Below are 16,218 nucleotides of genomic sequence, written 5' to 3' on the forward strand. Positions count from 1 at the left end.
GAATAATATAATACTCGAGCAGCCTTACAGAAAATAAATTAGAATTACTGCACCCTCTGCAGAAAGTGGCATGATTATTCAGTACCATTTTTATTGAAGAACAATCAATATTTTCATATTTTCATGCTGTAATATCATCGAATTATAACACAGTACCTATGCATTGGAGACGATGTACGTAATATTAGTTAACAAATATGTGTCATTCGTCGTTTAATGCTATTACAATATTCAGGCTGATAGATTCCAGGGATTAAAACACATAGTGTTTTCAAATGCACAGTGAAGATGTCGATGCAAAGCAGGTGTGTTGCTCGCAAAGCGCAAAATTTACCAACCGTTGATGATGTTTCATTAAATCGGGATTGCTACTCTTGGTCGAACTCTTTCTTTCAATCCATAACTGTGCGCAGTAAATTTAAATAAATTACCGAAGACTGCATCACCTGCAGTTAGAGCAAACGTTAAACCTCATCGTCTCTTACGTGGCGTACAATCGTTTCAATGGACACCCACAGAGCTGAACATGTTCAGAGACAAGGTGAATATTTTCCCAGCTGACAGTTTCGGCGGATAGTTGGACACAACGCTTAGAAGAATTAGATCACGCGCTTTCGTCGGTGGTAACTTGTACCAATCGATCTTATACGCTGCTGGCCCGATCTTGCTGCACTTGTGCATAAAAATGATTAATGATAGTCAGATATGTCGGATGAAGCACGTTGGTTTATTATTCATTCTTCAACGATAGTGTGCTACTTTTATTGAACGTTCAATTTTTTTGGCATCTTTCAGTTATCAATTGAATGGATTAAATTAAGGGTTTAATCATTTATTCATTATTTCCTTTCTTACTGTATAAACTTATTATATACGTTATTATGTACTGTACTGTATTTGTCGGTATTGTCTAATTAGTGAATTTCAGAAGAAACTATGTTGCCCTAGACATTATACAAGAAATGGAAATAAAACGAGGCAGATTTATAAATACCTGTTCAGTCAGAAGTTCGCCTATGTAACAAAATATGGTTATATTGAACGTGAAGGATACCAGCAGCACGAAATATGTTAGTATCGCGACAACGTCGCTGTTTTGCCATTCCTAGAAACAAAGAACCTGGTTCAATTCATCTGTATTAATTTTGAAACTTACTAAGGCCTGCCATTTTACTTCAATTGACATGCAGGAATTGAATAACGCGAAGAAGAATTTCACTATTCGAATTTTTATTTCCAATAATAAATCACTAAGGAACGCAAGAGCTTATCGCGTTGAATACAAAGTAAGTGTTTAATGAATGTTTCGTTACCACCAGACAATAGTACTCCAAAATGCACAAAATGAACGTGGACTCCACGATCTCTGTCAAGCATATCTCGCGCAAAGCGTTCTCGACATTCTTAGAAAACCTGTAACATACAAAACAAAGTCACAGACGAAATCTTGAAACCACAAAATCCTAAAATCCCACAAAACGTAGAATCAACCATGAAAAAAGCAATTTTCCGTCACCGCAACAATTCGGTGACAAAACACTCCACTCAAACAGAAACCACTCCAAGACTGAAAAACCTACGAATGCAACGAACAAAACACATACAACCATAACACGCACAATCCCAAGAACGCACAAGATTTCAAAACAGATAAATCACAGAAGTCCATCAGCTCACCTTAAAATCTTCACATGATCGCGGATGATAATACTCAGCGGATGAAACCGCGCGTCCTTAGCCTCAACGTCCTCCACGAGATCCTCCAATCTCAAGATCTGTATCTGTATCTGGCCGCATATATGAGTGACAAACGTAGCAGCCAAGCTGCACGCAGCAGTGGTGATGCTGTACTTGATGAATCCCGAGAAGCAATGCATGGAGAAGATGATCTCGTAAGTGGGACTGGCCTGTGAGTCGAAGAACGCGTCGTAGCCTGGATAAATCAGCGGCTTCAGTGTTTGGTTGCCCCTCATCTTCGGCTTCGAGACGAAAGGCATTATCGTGTGATAGGACATGCCGCCGGTGTAGAGGAAGACCGCGCAGAGGACGATCAGCTGGCGGCTGACGTACGACTGTCGCAGCATGATCCTGCGATGGCGTTCATCAGCGACTGTCTGCCAGTCCTTCTCCACGTGGACGATGCAACGTCTAAACGCGCTCCCCTTCAGAGCGAGGTAAAGGAACTTGACCGCCGAGGCGACGCAGAATCCGATAGGTCCGATCAGCTTCACTATGGAGTACACGTTTTTCTCCACGAAGAAGAGATAATGACACGGAGGGATGGTCGCGAACATCAGATCGGAGAAGCAAGCTACGAACAGGACGATCGAGACCAATCTTTCCGATCTGCTGGTCCTCGTGTAGACGAACGACCAGACGCCGATGGGCTTCATCACCCATCGGCACATCTCCAGAGTGTACTTCAAATCGTCCCTGTAATTGGCGTTCTCCAGGTAGTTGCCAGACCGCTCAGCTGATCGATCACGCATGATGACTACTACTCTGCACGGTGTCGACTGACGCGGCAGACACCTGCCGAACGACCTCGTCAGGACGCAAGCGCGTCTTGCTACTCGTTTTTGCCGTGTCTTGATTGCCAGAAAGGAACTTCGTGGGATCTAGCTTGGAGCAACGGGTTGTGCAGCGTTTTTTGCGCATCGTTTATTTAATGAGTGGCTGGAAAGAAAGGGTATTGTTCTGTGTAGGAAGGATGGATCGTGAATTTCATTGACAGTATGTTTGGTTGATGGCTGATGGAAATATACTGGAAGACAGTGCTGGCGAATGGAGTTGACTATTAGTGGAGAGGATGTCATGTAGTTTATAGTTGGGAAGAAACGTGTTCGTTGATGATGGATTGCGATAACAATGTATGGATGAAAGTGTGAGTATTTCAGTTTGAACCTAGTCACGGATTTGTAGATATTGGAATGAACATTGTATTTGCGATTTGAGTTGAATTCTGGCGGTGTGTAATTAACGCGGATTGTGGAGGTACATACATTGACGTCTCTGCAGTTTTAAGGAAACTTCTTTATTCATTTGAGCTATAAACGACTATTCGTGTCTAAGGTTCTTTTTTATACAACTGTTCGAAGTAAGCTTAAATAGCCCAGTGACGTTTTGAGGATCTGCAAAGACTCGCGTCAGTCACAGTCTTCGTATGGTATAATCGAGTCTGTAAAACCTTACTCACGTTTCCAAAAGTGGACAGATCTAGGACAACTAACTGACCGGCGGAGATTTTCGCTGGATTACTGGACATAGCAATGATCAGGACTAAGCCACGCATCGTCTCAGTGGGGAGTTTGTACCAATCCGTCATAAAACATAATAGTCCAACGTTACCAGTCTGTGGAGCGTAAAAAATTAGGTATGATTATTTCATATAGAATTTTGGGTGATTTCTCATTACTGCGTTAAATTCCTCATTTTATACTTAGGATGAGAATTAAAGATTAATTAAAGAAACATACATATAATGCTTCTTTTTATAAGAAATACTTATTAAAGGTCTAATGTCTGTTATTTATTGAACGTTTACATTGCACTCGAATTTCAATTTTCTATCATTTAGTAGGATTGTTAGAGGCGACGATGAACCAATCATACCGCAGCAAACAGAAGTATCAGAAATATGTTACATGTGTGATAATTCATTTGCCAGAGAATACTGATAGCGAACGTGTTAATGATGATATGTACGTGTGCATTAAAGAGAAGTGGATTAGAACGTACCTTCTCTACCAGAAGGTCGCCAATGTAGCACAGTATAAATATATTGAACATCAAAGACGTCAGTAGCATAAAATATGTAACAAAACTCAACGTGTTACTGCCCCAATCCTATCGTAGAGGTTATCAAGCGGTCAGCAAATATAAAGGAAAATTCGACAAACTGGACGCATTACTGACAAGTATATTAGTACCTACAATATGCCTCGAAAGACAACCGTCGATGAATATGCTATCGAAATTTGACAATTTCTAAACCATTAAATCGAATTGGATCCATTTCAACTCGTCATGCGTTCGCTATAATTACAAACTAATATACGCAAAAATTCCACACCGAAATGTAAAGTAATTCAAATTTAATTGGATTCACAGTAGATTTTCCTCTGTTCCAGAAGAAGGTAAAAGAAATTTCAAATATTCTATATCTCCCGCATTTCTTACATTTTCCATCTGAGAATGTCGTTCGAGGCATAATTATTGGAAGCCTAAAGAGGACGAAGAACATGAGACTGAGCCCACCATTAGAATATAATATTCGAGGAGACATATCAAAAAAGTAGAACCAATGAATTCCAAGAAGCATACTTCTTGCAGAAGTGCCTCTACCATTGCCGAAAATCTGGAACGGGTGTCGTGATGTACATACTTTCGTCGCTGATTAGTCCCGAGACATACATCGAGACTATACGTGTCGTGCGTTGCTGGAAAGCTGGCACCCGGGACTTTTAACGATACAACTTTCTTACTGTTACTTCCAATGATATAACTTGTCTGATATAATACGTCTCGAAAGACGTCTGAGAAGTTAGCCGACTACCTTCAAGCTCATTGGTTCAAAAGTGAAGAGTCCTTGCTTCTCTTCCCTTCTGAACTGAATTTCTTGTCTAACGTGGAACATCCATTGTAGATAGTTAAAACTGCACAAGGATAAATAGTATACACCTACTGTTCGCCACTTTTGCCATGAACCCCGTTCTGACGCCTAAAACTGCGATGGTTAAGCAAGAAATGTCGGTCCTTCCAGTAAACACAGTATCCGAGGCTCCGTTCCTCAAGATTCGATAAACATAACCCAGGACAATGATCGTAACGTCTTCCTCCATTGCATTTCCTTTCGCTTGCGTCTCCGTTGCGCGATTCGGCCAATAAGAAGAACGTACCGAAACTGAGGCGTCACTGTCGCCATAACTACCGAGCTGCGACTGGACGTATCCCCTGCCTCTGACGAAAGAGGCCAACAATAACCTCTAAGGACACTACTAACACATTGTTTCAGTATGATAATACACAAACGACCGATTCACCTAACAAACACAGTCATGCAAAGTACGCAAGCGAAACGAAATGCCATACAGTGAGACGTAACTATAAAAAACGAGCATGAGTGTATCTCAGAGACACGAGGCCCGACATTGACAGAAATAAGATTGAGAATGATGCAATTTTAATTTAGTCGGCCAACTTCTCATCCATATAAATACTGTCCAAAGTTCACGTATCAAGAAACGCGTCCCTTCACGCCAACTAATCAGTCCCGCGTTCCTTCCAGATGCCTTCTATCTAGCAACGCGGCATACCTTAACGTTCGTATATGGTGCTCGACGATTTGTACCAGTCCCCGATTCAGATCCATCTTGTTATTGAAATTAACAAGGTTCCCAAATCGAAGTATCATCACGTCGATCTGGCCGCAGACGTGCGTGGCGAACGTCGCTGCCAATCCGCAGGCGCCCGCCGTCATGGCACAGGTCACGTACCCGCACAGACAGTGCGCGACGTACACCAACTCGTAGACAGGACTCGCCTGCGGGTTGTACATGCCACTGTACACCGGATAAACCAGCGGTTTGACGGTGCGATTCCATTCGTCGAGGTGGGTGCCGGTGGCGTATTGCAGGATAGTGTGGTACGTGAAACCGCCGGTGTACATGAACCCCAGGCTAAGCAGCGTCAGGCTTCGACCGACGTTGCCGTACTTCAGCATTAGTTTCCGGTCTTCGAGGTGTTCCACCTGTTGTATAGTCTCCAGTTATTTTTTAGTATTCTTCTCATTTATCGCTAATCGTTCTATTCTATATTTGTTTCGAGCTGATTTGAGGCTTTCGGGTGTAAGGGGTGTAAGTGTGTCAACCACTGATGTCAACTGCAATGATGAAACGTTGGGATAACTGTACTGTCAGCCACGACTTACACCCGAAAGCTTTAGTTGACAGTAACTGCTCTTATTAAAATTAAAAGAACCTATTAACAATAGTACAAATACATGTTTAATATGACATTAACGCTTTGACTTTTTAAGCAATATTTTTAAGCTCCTTCAGGCGCCTATAGTATCACAAGTTTTCTGATCGTCTTCAGGTACCAATAGTCAAAGGGTTAATTTATGTGCAACCTGTAACAAAACGTCTTCCTCCAATGAAGCCTAAGATAGCTAAAGGGTCGAACAGCTCTGCTCTAAAGCAGCATACAAACAGCATACTCTGAACAACAATGACTCGATTGACACTAGGTTTACGGAACGCGTCAATTTGACGCAGATTGAATTTTATAAACATTATTTGGTAAATGTTGTAATCGGTTTTCCTTGATCCAATTACACGAATATGAGTCCTGATTGTCTATTTCTACACCTAAAATTTCCAAAATCTAAACGAACGAGTATCAACTTTCCCAGGAACAATAGAATAAACTGTACAATAAATGCCCGTAAACCTAGTGTTAATCAAGGTCCTACCGTAGCAATAAATGATATTCACCTGTCTCCAATCATGGTCCAAGCTCTCGACGCAGTGCTTGATTCTGGGCATGCACGCGGCGAGTGCCCAGTGCTTCAGCAAAGACAGCGTGCAGAAGGTCAACAGTCCGAACGACTTCAGCTTCACCGTGATGTTCTTCTCTTCGAACGTGATGTACAAGGAAAACGGCACCAAGGTGAAGATCAGTACCAGGTCGCTGAATCCGATCAGGAACCTCGGGACTATCCTGTTGTCGCTCTCCAGGAAGATCGGCCAGATGCCGATGGACCTCAGTATCCACTTGGTGTGCTTCAAAACGCGAACGATGTCTTGCTGGTAGTGCGGGTTGCGCGGTTTCTCTATGTCCTGCTCTTTGCCGGCGACGGCGCGCATCGTGTTCACGTGCAGAACGCTCGGAAGCAACTGTTCGCCGAGAGCAACCAGGTGAAATTGATTACAGAGGGTCATCGGTCTTGCGCCGGCGTATGTCGCGTGCAGCTCGTTTTTTTAATGCACTCTCCAACTGATTCACAATCCGTGGAAAAAACGGCAGTGTGCAATTACAGAAACGACCGGCCTCCTATAGACTCGCCGATTAGTATTCACCGCGAGTCCGGGGTCGTTGGAAAGGGTTGATTATAGGTGCACAGTGTTGTTGCGCGATTGAAGGGACATGGCGTGTCGCTGTCTAGCTCCGTGTAGTGAAACACGTGTATTGAAATGACTGTAAGGTCCTTTGAATTTACGTGTTGCTCGGAACAGTGGTGAGTTGTTAGCGAACCTTTGATGAAAGCGTTTTACCGTGAAACGTATACTTCTTTGTACTTGTACCGTTCTGAGTGGCATACTAACGTTTTAACCCTTCGCGGACGAAGATTCTTGGAAATGTACAAAACCTTCGGCGGATGAAGTGAAATTATATCTCTTGCTGTTTCACTAATTGAATCATTTGTTCGCGACTTAGTCTTCCAAATGTGAACATCTGATCTCGCCGTCGTCAACATTCGTCCGCAAAGGGTTGAGAGGATGAAACGATTGATGCGAGAAAACGTGTATGTATTAGCATCGCAATGTTCTTTGAAAATATATATGTATCTCTAGATAAATATTGATCAGTAGTGATTTGAGGAAATGTTAGCTGTTGAATGAAATCTATAAAGGTTTCGTTCGGAACAGTAAAAAGTTTTCGGTCAAAGTGTAAATCGAACATCAATCGGTTGTCTTGGTTTCGTCGCCGACCACACACCACTAGCGTGTATTTCACGTCGTTTCTGTAATTGGCGTGTGCCAGACAGTCGTCAGCTTGCTTGGCTGCAACGAGACACTTTACACTGAAACGTAAGGTGGAATTTTTGGCGAGGGGTCAGCAGTGCGACGACCATGGCACATTTTTCATTTATCGAGTTGGTGGAAAAAAGGGTATCGTTCTCTGTAGGAGGAATTGGCCGTGAATTTCGTTGACAGTGCTGTTGCGTTAGATCCGATGGAAATATACTGGAGGACAATAGTGGCACCGAATGGGGTTGAACTTCAGAGGGAATAGAATATTACGTGGTATGAAACAAAAAAGAAACGTGTTCAAGCTAAATTGAAATGGTGATAGAACCAGGCTTTTACATTACAACGTAATACGTGGATGGAAATGTGAGTATTCCAGTGTGTAACTAGTTAAGGATTTGTAGATATCGAAAGAAATATTGTAGTTGCTATTTAACCAGTTAAGTGTCGAATTTAGTTTGAAAAATCTCTCATTGTGCGCGCAATAAAATCAAATAATCAAGTGTATACTCGTTAAATGCAGGCCAAATGAACTTAAAATATATCCTAACGAAAAACTAAAGCGAAACGAAGAAGAATTACATGTTTGTCTCAAAAAATAAATAATCCATCGTTGAAAAAGTCAGCACCATTAAGAGTTTTAAGACAGTTAACTGGTTAAGTACTATGGAATTTGAAGCTTACTCTCGTCGATGAGTACTGTGAGCATCTAAACTGTTGCACCTTTGTTTTATTACTCTATATGTAGCTATAAAATTATCATTCTCCTAAATCACTGCAAGTTAAAGTAATTGTAACGATATGCAGTTAACGCAGATGATAAAGATACATATATTGACGTTCCAGGGTTTCAACGAAAACTCCATTAATTTTATGTAGAAATGAGCATTCATGTCTACGCTCCAGTTATATAACTGTTCGAAGTAAGCTTAGATAGCCCAGTGACGTTTTGAGGATCTGCAATTACTCACTTTGATTACAGTCTCTAGGTAACATAATTAAATCTGTAAAGTCTACTCACGCTTCCAAAAGTGGACAGGTTTAGAACAACTATCTGACCGGCGGAGATTTTCGCTGGGCTACTCGACCTAGCAATGATCATGATTAAGGCGCGTATCGTATCAGTGGGGAACTTGTACCAATCCATCAGGAAACACGATAATCCAACGTTAACAGTCTGTGGATTGTAGAAGGTTGAATATAATTATTATTCAGTTGTTAGAGGCAATTTTTGATTCAAAGTCTAATTTCTGTTGTGTCTGAACAGTGTAGGTGGCACGTGGATTTCAATTTTCTACACGATAAATTAATCACATCACAGTGAACAGAAATCTTCAAAAATATCTTACACGTATGACAATTCATTCGTAACGAAGTATCAATCGTAATCGTGTTAATGAAATAAAGTGAAGTGAAACGTACCTTCTCCACCAGAATGTCTCCGATGTAGCACAGTATAAATACATTGAACATGAGAGACATCAGTAGCATAATATATGTGGCAACACCGAACGCGTTGACACCCCAATCCTATCGCAGACGTTATAGACAAAATGTAAACAAAAATTCGACAGATTGAGTGAATTATTACCAAGCATATCAGTATCTACAATATGCCCCGAAAGACAATCGTTGATCGGGAATGAATACACCATTAAATTCCAATAATATCTAAAGCGTTAACTTGCCTTCGCAATGCAAAGAAACTCTGATTTAAGTTCAAACAAAAGAGTAAGAAGAAAGAGGATCTCAAATATTCTATATATCTTGCATCTTTCTTTATATTTCAATGGGAAACGTCATTCGAGGCATAATCATGGAAGCCTAAAGAGAACGAAGAACATAAGACTGAGCCCACCATTAGAATATAATATTCGAGGAGACATATCATAAAAGTGGAACCAATGAATTCCACAAAGCATACTTCTTGCAGAAGCGTCTCTACCGTTGCTGAGAATCTGGAACGGGTTCGTCGCTGATCAATCTCGAAACACCTGGATGGAGGCTATTCACTCTCGCCAATCGGAGCTGCATTCCTATCGGATGCCTTCATTCTAGCAACGCGGCATACCTTAACGTTCGTATATGATGCTCGACGATCTGTATCAGTCGCTGATCGCGTTCAGTCTTGTTCTCTAGATCGACGAGGTTCTTCAGTCTGAGTATCATCACGTCGATCTGGCCGCAGATATGCGAGGCGAACGTCGCTGCCAATCCACAGGCGCCCACCGTCACGGAGTAGATCACGTAGCCGCACATGCAGTGCACGGTGTACACCATTTCGTACACAGGACTCTCTTGCGGGTTGTACATTCCACTGTACGTCGGATAAACCAGCGGCTTGATGGTGCGATTCCTGTCGTCGACATACGTACCGCTAACGAACTGCAGGACAGTGTGGTACATGAATCCGCCCGAGTACATGAAACCCAGGCAAAGCATTGTCAACCTTCGACCGACGTTGCCGTACTTCAGCATCAGTTCGCGGTCCTCGTCACGTTCTACCTGTCGTATAGTTACTGTTTTTTCTCAGTTTTTCGCAGTTATTATTAATCGGAATGTTCCGAGGATTGATCCACTCTGGTACATCGTTCGATAAATTTAAAGTAAATGGGAGATGGCGCTAATAATAAGGAATAGAAAAATGTTCGATTCGATAGGAATCTAAGAATCTAAGAATTTAAGAATCTAAGAATCTAAGAATCTAAGAATCTATGAATCTAAGGATTCTAGACTCTTAGGAAACAAGCGCGAGTTCACAAGTCTGAATTAATAACGAGACAAACAATGACAATAACGAGATGAACGACTATTTACAGGTCAATCTTGTAGTTGAACGTATATATTCAACAGTATTGTCATTATTCCAGTTAAACACATTGAATCGTCAAAGCGAAGTAGCAATGAATTACGTTACTGACCTGTTTCCAATCGTTCTCCAAGTCTTCAACGCAATGCTTCAACCTCGGCTTGCACGCTGTGAGTGCCCAGTACTTCATCAGCGACACCACGCAGAAGCTTAACAGTCCAATGAGTTTCAATTTCATCGTGATGTTCTTCTCCTCGACCGTGATGTACAATGAGAACGGTATCACCGCGAAAAGCAGTATCAGATTGCAAAGTCCAATGAGGAGTTTCGCAATGATCCCGTTGCCATCCTCCAAGAAGGTCGGCCAGATGCCGATGGATCTCAGGATCCAGCTGGTGTGCTTCAGAATGTGAACAATGTCTTGCTCGTAGTGTGGATTGCGCGGTTCGTCGGTGTTCCGTCGTGGAACATTGACTGCGCGCATCGTGTTCAGATATAGGAAGCTCAGGAACGACTGTCCGTCGAGAGGAACCGTGCGGCATTGATGGCGCAAGGTCACTGAGCTTGCGCCGCTGCATGTCGCGTGCAGCCCTTTTTTTTTATTGCGGTTTCCAATTGATCGACTGCCCATTGAAAAAACGGCAACGTGCAATTATAAAAATGATCGGTCTCCTATAGAGTTGCCGATTAGGATTGTAGGGTTGCTCGAATGTAGGGCCGCGAAGAGGGCTTCATTATAGGTGCAGTGTGGTGTTGCGTGACTGCGGAGACGGAAAGTCGCGGTCCGGCTTCGTGTAGTGAAAGATTTGTATTCGAATGACTATGATGCACTTCCTTTATATTTTCGAGTTGCTCGGAACCGTGGCACAGTGAGGTTTTAATGAACTTCCGGTGAAAGTATTTTCTTGCGACGATAACGTCGAAAGATTGTTCGAAAATTAAGTTTGAAATTTGAACTGGGAAGTTTCATTGCATGAATCAAGTCATGTGAATCTTTGAATTGTTAGATTTCATTATCGACGATGCAGTTATAAATGATAAAGTCATATGTATTTCCATCGGTACTTACAAAGTTAAAGTTTGGATTATATGGTTCTTCTTGAAACTCAGCTGTGTTCATATTATTCTTAGTGAGTGATACGAACTTATGCGACGACATAAATAATTACTCGTGTTATTTTATATAAAATTGATGCATGAATTTATATAAGGAATGTTGCCTTTTGCTCCACAGGTTTAGGGAATGAAGATCGATGGCGCGAGTAGGTGACCCCAGTAAAAGAAGACACGCCCTTCGAAACCACGCAGGCGCAGCCAAACCCCTTGCACTTCCTTGCTGGTTATTGGCTCTAACGCGACACATGCGTTCTTTGTACGGATGCAATAGTAAGAAAATAAGTATTCAATATTTCGCATGTTACGTAGATTATAATTTGAGCAAAAATGAAATTGTGATAGGAATGAAGCATTGTGTTTCTGTGTTGCAATGAAACACGTCGATGGAAATCTGAGTAATACAGTTAGTACTTAGACGATAGTCCATGGATATTAAAATAAATACAGTATTTGTCATTTAAGTATATTTAGATTGCTCTCTCTTTATAATACCTAAATTAATGCACATAATAAAGATACATACATTGACGTCCCAGCGTTTCAATGAAAGCTTCTTTATCCATTTGATCTACAAACCACTATTTCCGTCTTATCTTTGCCGTTACACGAATGTCCTGAGTAAACTCAAATAGCCCAGTGATGTCTTGAGTATCTGCAAAGACTAATGTTAATTACAGTTTCGATGGAATATACTCAAACTGCAAAGTGCAACTCACGTTTACAAAAGTGGCCAAATTTAAAACAACTATCTGACCAGCGGAGATTTTCGCTGGATTACTTGACGTACCAATGATCATGATTAAGGCGCGTATCGTATCAGTGGGGAACTTGTACCAATCTATCGTAAAACATGATATCCCAACGTTACTGGTCTATGGAATGTAGAAGAATGTATAATTATTTCAGATAGAACATTCCTTTAAGTCTTCTAAACGTACCTTCTCTACCAGAAGGTCACCAATGTAGCACAGTATAAATATATTGAAAATAAAAGACATCAGTAGCACGAAATATGTAACGAAGCTCAACGTGTTGCTGCCCCAATCCTGCCGTGGACGTTATCAAGCAGTGAGAAAATGTAACGGCAAATTAGAGAGATTTGATGCATTATTAACAAGCACTTACTACCTACAATATGCCTCGAAAGAAAAACACTAATTGCGACTGAATATACTATCGAATTTCAAAAATCTGTAACGTGTTAAATTGAATGAGTATTACAAAGTAATTCCGATATGGATCTACGTAGACCAAGCGACTCTGGTGTACAAGAAAAAATTATGAACAAGAACTTTCGAACATTCTATATATTTCTCTTTTTTCTTAATATTCCAGTGAAGAATATCGTTCGAGGCATAGTCATGGAAGCCCAAAAAGGACGAAGAACATGAGACTGAGCCCACCATTAGAATATAATATTCGACCAGACATATCAAAAAAATGGAACCAATGAATTCCAAGAAGCATACTTCTTGCAGAAGCGTCTCTACCGTTGCCGAGAATCTGGAACGGGTTCGTCGCTGATCAGTCCCAAAACACCTGGATGAAGGCTATGCGTATCATACGTTGATGGAAGGATGGCACCCGAGACAGCGTACCGTTCATTCTTAACTCTATCGAGTTGTCCTTAGACGCAGTGACGTTTGCTCATTTGGAAACGTTTATGAAACTTAATATTCGTTCAATTGATACGTAAACATAGTGTTAGTTATCGTCTAACTGCATCGACAAAGATTAAAATACACCTCTGAGAAGGTAGTCCACTACCCCAAAGCTGAAACTGCACAGGACAAAAGATATCTCACTTAAACCTCTCTAACAAAATTCTCATTTTGACAGACTCTATTGTCTCAGAATGGTACAAATTGACATGTAACGATAGGGAACGATCATTTTTAAATCTAAAAGACACGGAGGTCTAACTTCCGGTGAGATAACATGGAGCAAGCGTATTCCCTTTGCCTCTGTGGATTTTCAGCTTCTGGGTAGTTGGCCAACACCTCAGAGTGCTACTATAGAACTGTACTTTACATTGTCGAAAATGCGTACAAGTAGAGGCTTGCCTCCATTCACTCTCAATCAGACCCGCATTCCCATCGGGTGCCTTCTTTCTAGCAACGCGGCGTACCTTATCGTTCGTATATGTTGCTCGACGATCTGTATCATTCGTCGATCGAGTTCAGTCTTGTTCTTGAGATCGACGAGGTTGTTCAATCTGAACATCATCACGTCGATCTGGCCGCAGACGTGCGTGGCGAACATCGCGGCCAGTCCGCAGGCGCCAGCGGTCACGCTATAAGACACGTACCCGCACATCAGGTGCGAAGCGTACACCATTTCGTACATAGGACTCTCTTGCGGGTTGTACATTCCACTGTACGTTGGGTAAATCAGCGGCTTGACGGTGCGATTCCTTTCGTCGACGTACCCACCGGTAACGAGCTGCAGGACAGCGTCGTACATGAAACCGCCGGTGTACATGAACCCCATGCAATGCAACGTCAGGCTTCGACCGAAGTTGCCGTACTTCAGCATCAGTTCGCGGTCCTTGTGGTGTTCCACCTGTGGTGTCGTTCCTACGTATTATCCTCGGTTTTCCTCATTTACTCGCAGAACGCAACGTTTCGAGATTATATGCATGCTGTTGGATCGTTCGATCGCGCACCCCTTTCTATTCGATCAAAACCTTCCTTTCCCAATTAACTAATATTCTATAAACTGTACAATATGTGTTGGTAGATAAAGTGTCAAAATTTGATCTTTTCTGAAGCTTTTAAAGATTATCGAAGTATTCGAACCATGGGTAATTAGAAGAAATTTAAGTAGTGAAGTATGAGATTAAAATGATGACTCTTTTGAGTGACACTTGCTTCGAATTTAAATTATAACGCCAGTAAACTGGAAATTAAATCAACAGTCACTGATCATAAACAGATTTATTTGACGAAAATAAACGGAAAATACGGTTGAAAATCTCTACCGGCTGCAGGGCGAGTCAACGCGTTTACAAGTCTGCCTTCTGCTTGAATATTTTCGAACCAGTTTCTTACCATCGTCTCGATTGAATATACCAAATCGTCAAACATAAGTAGTATGAAATTATGTTACTGACCTCTTTCCAATCATTTTCCAAACTCACAACGCAGTGTTTGATTCTGTGCTTGCACGCGGCTAATGCCCAGTACTTCATCAGCGACACCACGCAGAAGATTAACGGTCCGAGGAGGTGCAACCTTACCGTGGTGTCCTTCTCCTCCAGCGTGATGTGCAAAGACAACGGTACCACCGCGAAACACAGTGACAGGCTGCAGGCTCCGATCAGAAAACCCGGCAATATCATGTTGCCATTCTCCAAGAAGGTCGGCCAGATGCCGATGGATCTCAGGATCCACTTGGTATGCTTCAAAACGTGAACTATGTCTTGCTCGTAATAAGGGTTGCGCGGTTTTTCTGTCTTCTGTTCTTGAGCGGAGAGCGCGCGCATCGTGTTCACGTGCAGGAAGCCTGGCAGCGACTGCTCGCCAGGAGGATCCAGGCGAAATTGATTGTACAGGGTCACTGAGCCTGCGCAGATACATGTCGCCTGCAGCTCTTTTTATTATTGCAGCTTCCAATTGATCGACAGTGCATTGAAAAAACAGACATGAAATTGCAGAAATGAACGGTCTGCTATAGAGTCGTTCGTTAGTATTCACCGCAGTTGTAAAGTTGTAAAGAGGGGTTGATCATGGGTGCAGAGTCTTGTTGCGTGATTGCAGAGACGAGAACTGTTGCTGCTTAGCTTACTGAAGTAAAACATGTGCATTCGGATGACTGCGGAGTGCTGTGATAAGTTGAGCTTTTATTCAACCTTTGATGAAAGCATTTTAGTGAAATTTATACTTGCTTATACTTGTACTTTGCTCAGTCGAACAATAAAATTCTGACGAATCTTTTCCACGTTGGTGCAGGTGAAGGTATGAAAGTAGTGTGCACTTTCATCGGCACTTGCGAAGGTAACATTTCGACTATATGCTTCTTTCTCTTAATTCTTTAATACTGAACTGCTTACATATTGTTCCTAGTAATTGATACGAATCTGCGACTATGTAAATATCTACATCCATAATTTGTGATCTACGAATTTATTTTGTATAAATTGATGTATTAATTTACATAAATAACATAGCCTTTTCCTGCACAGATTTGGGAGACGAAAGTCGATAGTACAAGTGGATGACTCTAGTAATAGAGGACACGCCCACTGACACGACGCAGGCGCGGCCCAACCCCTCGCACTGCCTTCCTGGTTATTGGCTCTAACTCGACACATGCGTCGTTTGTACGGATGCAACAGTAAGAACATAAGTATTCACTATTTTGTATGTTCGCGGATGATCACCGCGTTTGCAGTATTTCCGACCTTTTTAACTACCATTCTAGTAGTTAATTTTTTTGATTTAAGAAATTTAGCCTACGAGACAGTATTGCCGTTCTTTTCGTTCTTATATGAATATGCTTTTAGTATCCACGTGTAGAGTCTACCGAAAATACAGGAGGATA

At 41.8% G+C, this 16,218-nt stretch overlaps 3 protein-coding genes across 4 annotated transcripts; all 3 read right to left on the bottom strand.

Moving 5' to 3' along the window:
* Window positions 1-55: 55 nt before the first annotated feature.
* LOC116428019 (uncharacterized) lies at window positions 56-7,510 on the bottom strand. The gene is made up of 11 exons (XM_076368367.1): window positions 6,495-7,510; window positions 5,316-5,749; window positions 4,258-4,357; window positions 3,739-3,846; window positions 3,197-3,352; window positions 3,087-3,131; window positions 1,678-2,618; window positions 1,314-1,413; window positions 995-1,105; window positions 517-672; window positions 56-446 (listed from the first exon to the last, which is right to left on the bottom strand). Exons 1-11 carry the CDS (start codon window positions 6,939-6,941, stop codon window positions 393-395), a joined length of 2,652 nt encoding a protein of 883 aa, XP_076224482.1. The 5' UTR covers window positions 6,942-7,510; the 3' UTR covers window positions 56-392.
* Window positions 7,511-8,123: 613 nt separating this feature from the next.
* LOC116428018 (odorant receptor 4-like) lies at window positions 8,124-11,617 on the bottom strand. Of its 2 annotated transcripts, XM_031979036.2 has the most exons (6): window positions 10,673-11,614; window positions 9,823-10,256; window positions 9,610-9,709; window positions 9,174-9,281; window positions 8,773-8,928; window positions 8,124-8,708 (listed from the first exon to the last, which is right to left on the bottom strand). In XM_031979036.2, exons 1-6 carry the CDS (start codon window positions 11,189-11,191, stop codon window positions 8,658-8,660), a joined length of 1,368 nt encoding a protein of 455 aa, XP_031834896.2. In that variant the 5' UTR covers window positions 11,192-11,614; the 3' UTR covers window positions 8,124-8,657. The 2 variants fall into 2 exon arrangements, with proteins under 2 accessions (XP_031834896.2, XP_076224765.1); XM_076368650.1 differs by lacking the exon at window positions 9,174-9,281 and having other exon boundaries at window positions 10,673-11,617.
* A 530-nt stretch (window positions 11,618-12,147) lies between these two features.
* LOC116428017 (odorant receptor 4-like) lies at window positions 12,148-16,202 on the bottom strand. Its single transcript, XM_076368688.1, has 7 exons — window positions 15,575-16,202; window positions 14,789-15,240; window positions 13,805-14,238; window positions 13,080-13,179; window positions 12,615-12,722; window positions 12,393-12,548; window positions 12,148-12,328 (listed from the first exon to the last, which is right to left on the bottom strand). The coding sequence occupies exons 2-7, from the start codon at window positions 15,158-15,160 to the stop codon at window positions 12,278-12,280; spliced, it is 1,221 nt and encodes a 406-aa protein (XP_076224803.1). The 5' UTR covers window positions 15,161-15,240; window positions 15,575-16,202; the 3' UTR covers window positions 12,148-12,277.
* Window positions 16,203-16,218: the final 16 nt, after the last annotated feature.

Source organism: Nomia melanderi, chromosome 6 (assembly GCF_051020985.1).
Source record: "Nomia melanderi isolate GNS246 chromosome 6, iyNomMela1, whole genome shotgun sequence".
Taxonomy (NCBI): Eukaryota; Metazoa; Arthropoda; class Insecta; order Hymenoptera; family Halictidae; genus Nomia; species Nomia melanderi.